The 11,708-nt window shown below is 43.4% G+C and overlaps 1 protein-coding gene across 2 annotated transcripts in view; it reads right to left on the bottom strand.

The window, feature by feature from the left end:
• The window catches only part of CLCN2 (chloride voltage-gated channel 2), a 258,540-nt gene extending 256,518 nt beyond the window's left edge, over positions 1-2,022 (bottom strand). Inside the window, exon 1 of one of the 2 annotated variants that reach the window (XM_073675347.1) lies at positions 1,818-2,022. In XM_073675347.1, the coding sequence (XP_073531448.1) occupies positions 1,818-1,868 (51 nt within the window). In that variant the 5' untranslated portion in view covers positions 1,869-2,022. The remainder of the gene's footprint in view (positions 1-1,817) is intronic. The other variant, XM_073675346.1, reaches the window with a different exon arrangement.
• Positions 2,023-11,708: the final 9,686 nt, after the last annotated feature.

Here is an 11,708-nt window from a genome sequence, read left to right on the forward strand (position 1 = left end):
CAACACCAGCTAATTGGCATTCTGAGCTCTGCTGCTAGTTTATGTGACCATTGAGGCGGACAGGTGTCAGTGTCCAAGACTACAATCTCAGCACCCCTTAGGACATGTAAAATACTGAACGTGTGCACAGTATTTCTATGCCAAAATCAGGAGTTCAACAATCAGAGGAAAAGTATGCTTGAAAAAGACCTATGGCTGGTCGAAATGTCACATCTATGGCAGAATAAAAGAAGCTTTGAAGTTTTTCACCTGATTTTGGAGTCTTTTTTTTCATTTATTGACGTTTTTTCCAAGTGGACTCCTTGGCACTTTCTTGATGGTGCGTCTAAATCTGGGCTTAGGTGCCCTATACAAGAGTCCACATTTGGAGTGCTGCGAACAACCTTTTATTTAATTATAAGCAACTATCGGCCAAGTCACAGGACCAAAAATGATTGTGCGACTAGCAATCACAAGACTACTTTAGAGATGCAATTATGTTATAAAAAAGCCACCAACTCGCAGAGAAGTCACATGCAAGTCGCAGTAGTACTTGACTTGCATTGAGGCCTATGGCAAGTGAGTCACATGTGATTTAAAACCAGGGAAAGAAAATCCAACACATTTGGAAACATTAGCGACTGTGTCATGGTAGGAGATAAGTCACAATGCGACACCATAGGAAATCATTAGAGGCAATGTTACAGTGCAATTTCAGTGTTGCCATGTACCCTTCGCCCTATAGCTACACCTCTATATATCATTCATGAACTGAATATAGACCCTAGCATACACAATGAGAGGGATAGTCCTGGCCAGGGACCCTAGCATACATGATGATGAGAGGGATAGTCCTGGCCAGGGACCCTAGCATACATGATGATGAGAGGGATAGTCCTGGCCAGGGACCCTAGCATACATGATGATGAGAGGGATAGTCCTGGCCCGGGATTGCCTAAAGACATTTATCACCAATGCACAGCAGTCTCCTAGAGGTGAATGGAGCGGTGATCACGCATGTACTATAGCTACATTCACACAGACAACTATGGGACTCCCTTTCTTGCATATTGCGAGGGTGAAGGGGTGTACTTTAACAGTTCGACACCAGCGATCATACATTTATCAACAAACCTGTGGATTGATGATAAATGTATTTAGTGGGACATCTCTGTAATGCAGATGCCAGCTTGTGCACAATATGAAGGGTGTACATACACTAATATATATATATATATATATATATATATATATATATATATATATATATATATATATATATAATGCACACACACACGTGTGTGTGTGTGTTGGGAGGTGACACAGCGCTCCTCATCGGATATACCCGCTATGTGTATAGTGTTCGGAGGCTGTGCAGGACAAAGTCCTACTATTATAGGGACACCTCCGCCTGCCTGATGTGAAGGGTCACTAAGACCTGGGCTACAACTGCACAGTGGGGGGGGTCATTATACACAAGTGGCTCTTGATCTGATGTGAAACTACAACTCCCATCACGCCCAAGAATGACTTTGGTTTGACAGCTCAAGTTTCCTGTGTAACCTGCACTAAATGCAAGGCAAGCTGGTAGTTGTAGTTTTCAGAACAGCTGGAGAGGCAGAGGTTGCAGATGACTGAAGATCAGAGAACTTGAGTTGTCAGTCTGTGTGGAGACTGCAGTATGGAGGAGCAGGGAGTAAGGCTGCGACGTTTAATGATCATCTCTATATTCACTGAAAAGGAAGGTTTAAAGGGAAAACTGCAGGGAGGTGACAGTGACAGCCGATGGCTGCAGGCTCCATACGGTCCAGTGCTGGAATGTGCCGTAAGCCACTCACCAGTGTCTGCTCATATTTCAGAGCCCTCGGCTCCATCCCGTTCCCGGGCATGGCTGCAGCGCTCCGCTCCCGGCTCAGAGGTGCTCGCCTGTGGCCGCCGGCTCTGGCTCTGGCTCGTTCTCATTCAGGACAAGTCTCTGTGTCCCACGTCTCCCTGCTGCTCCCTCCCCAGGCCTGCTCGTCAGCCCCAGTTCCCGCCTAATCTCCGCCTCCTCTATGTACATTGTACATGGCTGAGCCCTGTACGCTGGTACTCACTGGCCTCTCCTGTCAGACACTCTAACCTAGTAATGGCCTCACACCTCGGCTTCTCACACTGCCAGAATGTCGGTCATAAAATTTCACCTAATAATGGCCATGCTGGTTTTAGTCTTAAAGGGGCAGCTTCACCAGATAAAGTGGTCATATGTAACCTGCTAGAGAATATATGGCAAGTGGCGTTGGTTTGGTTCTGTGTCCAAATGTGTCTCCATCCACGGGACATTCGTTAGTAACGGTGTTGAGAAGTGACAAAAGCAGACCCCTATAGCTAACCGCTTAGGTGCTGTGGTGGTTAGCGGATGTGGCATTTAGGGGTTAAACAGCAGAAATGACTTTTATCTCCAAACCAGGACATGCAAACATTACACGAGCTCCTGAAGGGAATGGGGTTAGCTAAAGCCGCTCCGTGCTATTCCCCCCCGACTTCAGCTGGACATGCATGGATTAGGCCGAGTCCGCACCGCCGTACTAAACTGGCCAGTCACGTCCGTATATTGTGGATGTGAAAGGCTCCGTGTGCCGAGCGTAGGACCTACCTGCTATTGACATTGCACTAAGGTGGTCTGTATAAACAGACGAGACTAGTGCATGCTGTAGACCACTGGTCGGCCCGTGTGAAAAATCGAATAAGCAAATGATTATGGGATCAGTGTGCTGCCGACTGAGCAGACGGACAGCGGACATCACACTGAGCAAAAATACGGCCATCTTAACCAGGCCTTAAACTCATAGGCCCACATTTATCAATGTATTTGCACTTCTTTTGGTGCATTTTACTTTAAAATAACGTCTAATCTACTTTGGGACTCACTTATTATTTAAACAGTTATTGTCCTTTCAGAAAACTTTTCAGAATATGTGCAGGAAAAGTTTTCTGTGCTTTAGGCCACGGCCCCACTATCAGTATTTGGTCAGTATTTTTTCTCAGGAGTAGGAGCCAAAACCAGGTGAGGAACAATCCGAGAAAAGCTCTAAAATCAAAAGTGCACAAATTCTGCATTTATCACCCACTCCTGGATTGGCTCCCACTCCTGAGAAAAAATACTGACTGCATACTGATAGTGGGGCCGTGGCCTCACTCTCAGGGTCCGGCGCAGTGTCTGACTCTGTCCGAGTATTACTTGGCTGCAGCAGTCGCGTCACGTCGACTTTGCAGCAGCGCTTCTCCATGCTTAGCGTGACAGTGTCAGGAGGGTGAGTAAAGCACTGTTAGTTTTTGTCAGAACAACCCTTTTAACCTCTTGCCAACGTGTCCATTTTCCATGTTGGTGCTTTAGTTTTTTTCCTCCCTTTCTTCCAAGAGCCATAACTTTTTATTTTTCTGTCCATATAGCTGTGTGAGGGCTTGATTTTTGTGGAACAAGTTGTTGTGTTGAATGACACCATTTGTTTTGCTATTCAATGTACTGCAAAACGGGGAAAAAAAAAAACCACAGTTCTGCAATTGTTTGGGTTTTATTTTCACAGCATTCATTGTGTAGTAAAAATTACTTTGGCAACATGATTCTCCAGGCCAGTACAATTACAGCAATACCAAATATGTTTTTTAATAATATATAGAAGAAAAAAATGGAAATTCATAAAAAAATAATAATTTGCTTGTGTCATCATTTTCCAAGATTTGTAACATTTACATTTTTTCAGTCTATGGAGTTTCAATTTTCTTTCTGTTTATGGCGTTGTATCATATATAGCAACTGTAATGGATTTAAAACTTAACTTTTACTACCAAGAATAAAAGATTTTTTGGCAATCATCAATACGAAAGACATTACACATAACAGATATTAAAAATTGAAAAAGTTGCCTATATCCCTGTATAGGACCATACCCTGACAGTAGTCAAAAAATGGCAAAAGGCATCAGTAAATACCTATAAATAACATGTTTTAACAGGACCAGACAATAAAGTCCAGAAACAATTATGTACAGTAGGGCAAATGGATATAAGGAAAGATCTCACCAAATTCGTTGGTCTCGGAGTTCCTCCAAAAGATCCTTATCCATAAAGGCCCATATCATTGAGTCCAAGGAGTCGACTGTCCCTGTCAGTCCCCATTACTTGACTGACCCTTCAGACCCCAAGGCTCCCTCCCTTACAAGGCAGTCCACAGCTGACCCTATAGATCTGGACAGCCCTGAACTGACCCTATGCGCCTCCCGACAAGTTTCTTCAAAAATATTGAGTCATCAGGGGATTGGCACAAAGAACTGTAGAACACAGGGCTGGGCACCCTCTATCTGGGTTCTATTTTAGGCAATGGCAGATACCATAGGGGCTGCCATCCATTTATAGCATGTCTAAGTTAGGGAGTGAGGACACCTGTAGAATGGTGCCCCTCCCCTTAGTTATGTAGATATGTCATGATTGGTCAATATGGCGTTGACCAATCGGGTTAAATAATGTTATATTTTAATAAATCAGACTTTTACGGATGCAGCGATACCAAATATGTTTATTTATTTATTAATAGGGGGAAAAAGAGTAGTGATTAAAATTTTATATATTTTTATATGTTTAATTATTTTTTAGTACCCTTTAGGGGACTTGAACCTGCCATCATCCCATAACTTATATAGTAGAATACCATAGCATTGCTGTATATAGCAAAAATCACAGTTTCCTATGAATGCCAGCCACAGGTTGGTTTTCACAGGTGTAACATAACGCAGATATGGAGGTCTTCAGCAAACCCCCGGCTCCTATAGCAAAGCATCTGCACCCCACAATCGCGTTGCACAGATGACAATGGGTGCATGAGACAGTGCACCCCATAACACTCCCCTCCTCGTTTCTGTGCCTTAATTGCTGCTGTCATTGATTAACAGCAGCATTTAAAAGGTTAACCGCAGTGGGCTTAGTTCATTTCCACCTGCTTTTGTTAGTGGCAGATGATGGCTGAACAACACACACTGGGAATGCCAGCAGAACCCGACATATAACGTAATTGTGCATCATATGTCAGGAAGTAGTTAAGCATTTTCACCAGAATTTAAAGCCATTTGTGTTATACACATCAGTTTTTAAAACTAGAGGGGAAAGAGAGTATGGTTTGCTGCTAGGCCAGGACTTAGATATTTTTATGAATAAAAATTTTTTAAATGCCGCTATATTTTTGCGCAATCTTATTCCAGTAGGTGGGAGGTGTAAAAATGAAAGAAACATCTCTAGACATGTTAACTACTTGCTGCCACAGCCACTTTTGGCCTTCATGATAAATAAACCATTTTTACTTTTGCATATTTGGATACATACAGTACCATGCAAAAAGTTTTAGGCAGGTGTTTAAAAAGTGCTGCAAAGTAAAAAATGCTTTAAAAAGTATTAAAGGTTGTCCAGTACTTTTAAAAAAATGGCAGTGTGTTTTAATGATACATACAAGTTTATTTCTAATTACCTTGCGCTGCTGATACTGCCTGTGAGCGGCGCTATCGGTGGCCGCTTACAGGCAGCAGGTGACCCCCCGCTGACGTCACAACAAGTGAGGTGTGACTCAGCGCTGGGGTCCCCGCGGTGGCTGCTGGGCAGGGTTATTCCCCTACGTCACACCCAGCATCCACCGCATGCTTTATCTGTGAATGAGGACAGGGAGAGCGCGCGGTGGATGCCGGGTGTGACGCGCGGGGTAACCCCGCAGCCACCGATAGAACTTGGAAGACGGACCCCCGGCTGCAGCCGCAACTTGTCGTGACGTCAGCTGATGTCAGCGCCGGCTACAGCCGGGGGTCACGTGCTACCTGTGAGCGGCCACTGAGAACGCCGCTCACAGGCAGTATCAGCAGCGCAAGGTAGTTAGAAAGAAGCTTGTATGTATCATTAAAACACACTGCCATTTTTTTAAAAGTACCGGACAACCCCTTTAATAGATTTTTATCAATTAACAAAATGCAAGGTGACTGAACAAAAGAGAAATCTAAATCAAATCAATATTTGGTGTGAGCCCCCTTTGCCTTCAAAACAGAATCAATTCTTGTAGGTACACTTGCATAAAGGTTTTCAAGGAACTTGGCAGGGAGCTTGGAGAACTAACCAGATATCTTCTGTGTAAGTGTTCTTGTGCAAATCCTTCTGACTCTTCATATAATCTCAGATAGACTCGATGATGTTGAGCTCAGGGTTCTGTGGGAGTCATAACATCACTTCCAGGACTCCTAGTTCTTCTTTACACTGAAGATTGTTCTTCATGTCATTGGCTGTATGTTTGGGATGGTTGTCCTCAAGCAGAATACATTTAGAATCAGACGCCTAGCTGATAGAATTGCATGATGGATAAGTATCTGCTTGTATTTCTCAACATTGTAGGCAACATTTAATCCTAACCAAATTCCCATCTCCATTTGCTGAAATTCGCCCCCCAAACTTTTAATGATCCTCACCCTGGACTTCATTGTGGTCTCCAGACACTCATTATTGTACTGCTCTCCTGCCCTTCGGCGAATAAACTGCCTTCTGCCTAATATTTCATATTCTGCACATCATTCCATATGTTTACGGGCATAATTGAATCACTTGGCCTTGTTTCCATGTCAAAAGTGTTGTTTTTGGCTGCAATTCTACCATGAAGACCAGTTCTGACCAGACTTCTCAGAAAAGTAGATGTGTGTAGCTGGGTCACACTTGTTGCTGCTAGTTCTGAGCTGATAGGAAGGTAGATTGGTGTGCACAGTTTTGTTTTCAAGGTGCTGGTGGAACGGGATATTGAATCCTTGGAACATGTAGAGAGTAATTCACGGCACATTCTTTCTTGAAGACGTAATAAATTTATTTTATGTGTAGATATAGCAGACATGTTGTACACAGACATCAAAGGTGAAGGTATGCGACATAAATATAAAATGTTTTGACCCTTCCTGGGTCATTGTCACAATGTTGCTTGGTCCAGGAGTGTAAGCGGGCGCTCCTGCGCTGTGAAGCTGAGTTACCTCTCACTGACAAACCGTGAGGCGGGGAAGCCAAGGAGTCTGAAGTCAAAAGCCAGGAGAGTAAATGAAAGACAAGATTGTGAGCCCTCGCGGGCAGGTTCCTCTCTCCTCCTGTATCAGTCGCTGACTCGTTTTAAAATTATTGTAAGTGTTTTTGCTATGTATACCGCCTTTTTCACATTTAACGCGCCATGGAATAAATGGCACTATAATAATAAATAATAATAATAAGACAAATGGATAGAGGCAAATTCTGGGGTCAGGTAACTAAAGTCAGGGTGCGTCAAAGACAAAAGGGGAAATACAAACGAGTAGTCAAAAGGCAAATCCAAGGTCTGGCAGCAAAGATCAGAAAATAAGAACACAGAGCAAACACACCACTGAGCAAGGGTACAACTGGCAATGGTCTGACCATTGTCAGCCAGCTAAATAGCCAGGTAATCACCCTGAACGGGTAACACCTGGAGGAAACCCCACAGGCCCGGCCAAATTGGACAGCTGGGCTGTCATTCACAATACTGGCAGCCCAGCATGCCCCTGCCTCAGATTGGATGACTGGGCTGCCATTCATAATACTGACAGCCTAACACACCCTTGATCCTATAGGGCGGCTGAGCTGTCACAGCGTCCTCAGGACGCTGTGAGTGGTGGAATAGTGACTGAACCCCCTCTTCTAGTGGGGGGCCACTGGAACCCCAGGTTTCCCAGAAAACTTAGAATGGAAGGCCCTGACCAGACAATCATCCTTCACGGATCGGGCTGTAACCCAGGATCTCTCCTCCAGTATGTTTCCTTCCAATGAATGAGATACTGGAGAGAATTTCAGACCTTCTGAGAATCCATGATTCTCTGTACCTCGTACTCTAAACTGCTTTCGTCAGAAACTAGAGGAGGCGGGGATGAGGGATATAAAATCGAAGGGACAAACTCTTTTAACAGGGACCTGTGGTAGACGTTAGGGATGCGAAGAGATGGAGGAAGCTTCAACCTAAAAGTCACCGGATTGACCACTTCCAGAATCTCATAGGGACCAATAAACTCTGGACCCAACTTTGCCTACAGTACTTTAAGTTTAATATTTTTGATGACAACCAAACGTTATCACTTACTTTAAAGACAGGACCCCCTGAATGTTTTCTATCAGACTTCCGTTTTTGGCAAATCTGAGCTGCCCCAATACTCTTTTGATCCTCCCTTCAGAAATCCCCAAATTTCTGTATGGCGACCTCCACCCCAGGACATTCAGAATTTATTTTAGAAAATTCACCCAAATGGGGATGAAAACCATAATTACAAAAAAACTGTGAGGTTCCAATGGACTGATTGACCCGACTGTTAAAGGCAAACTCAGCAAAAGATAAAAATGAAGACCAGTCCTGCTGCTGACCACAACAAAACACCTTAAAATTTATTACAAAGATTGATTTGTCCTTTCTGCCTGACCGTTGGTTTCAGGATGGTAGACAGAGGAAAGTGATAAGTCAAGACCCAGTTTCTGATAAAAAGCTCTCCAGAATTTGGAGACAAATTGCACTCGCCTATCACAATATTAAGAGGAATTCCGTGCAATCTGATAACATGACAAATAAACAACATGGACAATGTCTCTGCATTAGGTAACCTTGACAAAGGCATAAAATAAGCCTGTTTACTGATTCAGTCAACCACCTCCCAAATAACAGTTTTCCCACCAGACACAGTGAAATCCGTGATGAAATTCATGAACAGATGAGTCCACGGTCTTTACGGAATTGGCAATGGAGCCAATTCCCCAGCCAGCTGATTATGACAGTCCTTAGCGCATGCGCAAACTTCACAAGCAGATACAAAATCTTTAAAATCATTATTCATAGACGCCCACCAAAAGAGCCTAGCAATAGCTTTCTGTGTAGCTGTGACCCTAAGGGGACCATTCAAGATGGAATCATGAAACTCCTGCAACATATGCAATCTTAGGTACACATATACAAATAATTTGGACCCTGCAGTGCTGGAAGGAGCCAACGATTGGACTTTACAGATCTCCACTTCCAACTCCAAGGATACAACAGAGGCCACACTGCTCTTAGGGAGAATGGAGGATGGTGGTTCTGGAGGTGAAACTGAATTAAGATTACTTGATAATGCATCAGCCTTCACATTCTTGGACTCCGGCCTGATTTTGATAGAGAAAATTGAATCTAGAGAAAAATAAGGACCACCTTAACCTGTCTAGGACTTAGCTGATTCAATGTAAGCTAAATTCTTATGGTCGGTGACCAGTGACTTGATCAACTGCCCCCTCCAAAATCCAAAAAATGCCTCCTTTCCTCAAAGGCTAATTTAACATTGAGTAACTCACGATTCCCACTTCATAATTTCTTTCGGCAGACGAAAATTTTCTCTAGAAAAATGCAAATGGCAGCAGGCTGGTCAGTGTTTTCGAACCCTGAGATAAAACGGCCCCTATCCTGACCTCCAAAGCATCCACCTTTACAATGAATGGTTCTTGAAGAGCGGGTTGGATTAGAACATTAGAACACTCTTTCAATCTCTCAAAAGCCCTAATAGCATCCGGTGACCAAACCTCGAGATCCGCCCTCTTAACTGTGAGGTCAGTAAGAGGTTTAGCAATCTGAGAGAAAAACCTAGTGAATTTCCTATAATAGTAGACAAATCCTAGAAAAATTTTCAATGCTTTCAGTCACTAGGTTGAACCGAATGTATTATGGCTTGCACCTTTCCAGGATACATCTTAAACCCATCAGCTGATAAATTTAACCCAGGAATGAAATTTACTGAACAGAAAAAAGACATTTGTCAATTTTAACAAACAAAGAATTCCTTTCTCAACCTTTGTAATACTGCACGATCATGTGCAAAGTTTTGAAATGACTCCGCTTCTTCTTCCGAAAACACATCTCTGAAGTCTTTCAGGTTCCCCGGCAGACGCTCCAGATTAGCGGAGCAAATTTGTACAGAATTTAGACATTTCTTATGATAATTAGAGTTCAACAATCTCATTCTGACACTAATCAATAACTCCAGCAAGTAAATTGTCCAAGTCAAAACAGGAAATGCATTTAGAGTGAAGTGCTCCAACCTAAAGCGTGATTTCCACCGTTACCCGTTTGACAAAGTTCTGAAGTAGCAGTGTTTTGTCAGTAGCTAAAATTTGAATGGGATTTTCAAGACTTACTGTCGATAATCCTGATTTCGGAATCAGTCCCAGATCAATAAAATTAGCTGCAGTTCCGCAGTAAGTGAAAGCCAATGCTGGCAATACCTGGTTCTTGAAGGACAAAACCGTATTAAGCAGTACTTCATCTGAAGAGAAAAAAGGAACCTGGAAATTTAGGTGACCACCTCGACAGTGTCCCAACAGCTTGCCTTCTTGAAAACAAGTTGGACAGTCCTTTAAAAAATGTCCTGCAAGACCACAGTATACACAGAGTCCAAGATCTTGTCTCATTTTTTTCCCCACAGCATGAAAACTGGGCAACTCCAACCTCCAGTGGCTGCACCTTTAGATAAATGGATATGCTCCTGGGGAGTACACTAGACACCCTGCTGTCCACCATGTCTCTCAGGAATTCTGCAGTCCAGTATGGCCTGGGTTATGGCCTCTGCCAAAGAACAAGGGGATCATGAAGAGCCAGTGCGTCCTTAAAAGATTAGGACAGACCTCTATGGAATTGACACCTGACGGCCGCATAGTTTCACTGAACTTCAGTGGACCATTGTTGGTATTCGGTATGATAGTCTTCAGCTGTGCGGTTCCCCTGTGTAAGGTTCATGATCTTAGCCTCATTGATCTGGATTCTGTCAAGTTCATCATAAATTAACCCTAAGGCGTCATAGAAGGCGTCAACAGAAAGTCGTTCTGGGGCTTATGGGGAAAGTGTAAACTCCCATGTCTAAAGAGGGTATAATTATTCTTACTCGCTGGGGCTCATCCCCTGAAGACCAAGGTTGCAGGGTAAAAAATAACGTACAGGTCTCCCTGTATACCCTAAACTGATTCTTCTCTCCCGAAAATTTATCAGAAAGGGCCACCACAGGTTCTAAAGAGGTCAGCTGCATGTCTGAAGGTACAAACATCGCAGTTCCTGCTGGCAGTGAATAGCTATGGGGAGCTTTCATAAAGCTAACCAGCTGAGCCTCCAACTGGAACTGTGAAGATTCAAGGTTTCCGGTACCTTTCAGTCAGATCTTGAATAATTTAGGTCAGTTTCGCCACATGATCACCAAGCGTGCGAATGGGATCCATACTTGTGAAAAATTGTTTACGGCTAGTTGTAATGTGATGCTGAGTCACTTCTCACAGACAAGCCGTGAGGCCGGGAAGTCAAGGAGTCTGAAGTCAAAAGCCAGGAGGGTACGTCAAAGACAAACGGATAATCAGAGGCAAAGTCCGGGGTCAGGTAACTAAGGTCAGAGTGCGTCAAAGGCAAAAGGGTAATACAATTGATAACTCACATATCTGACTATAATTCAATAAAATCCCTGACTTTACGCAAGTGTACCCAGAAGAACTGAAGTGGTTTTGAAGTCAAAGTGTTGTCACAACAAATATTAATTTGATTTAGATTTCTCTTTTGTTCATTCTCTGTGCATTTTAATTGATAAAGATAAACTATAAGGGTACGTGCACACGGTCAGGAATGGCTGCGGATTGCAATCCTCAGCTGCCAGGTGTTACAGCATAGTGGATGGGATTTCAAGAAA

The sequence above is a fragment of the Phyllobates terribilis genome, unplaced genomic scaffold (assembly GCF_046119375.1).
Source record: "Phyllobates terribilis strain yellow unplaced genomic scaffold, ASM4611937v1 Scaffold_3__8_contigs__length_932513732, whole genome shotgun sequence".
In the NCBI taxonomy this organism is placed as follows: domain Eukaryota; kingdom Metazoa; phylum Chordata; class Amphibia; order Anura; family Dendrobatidae; genus Phyllobates; species Phyllobates terribilis.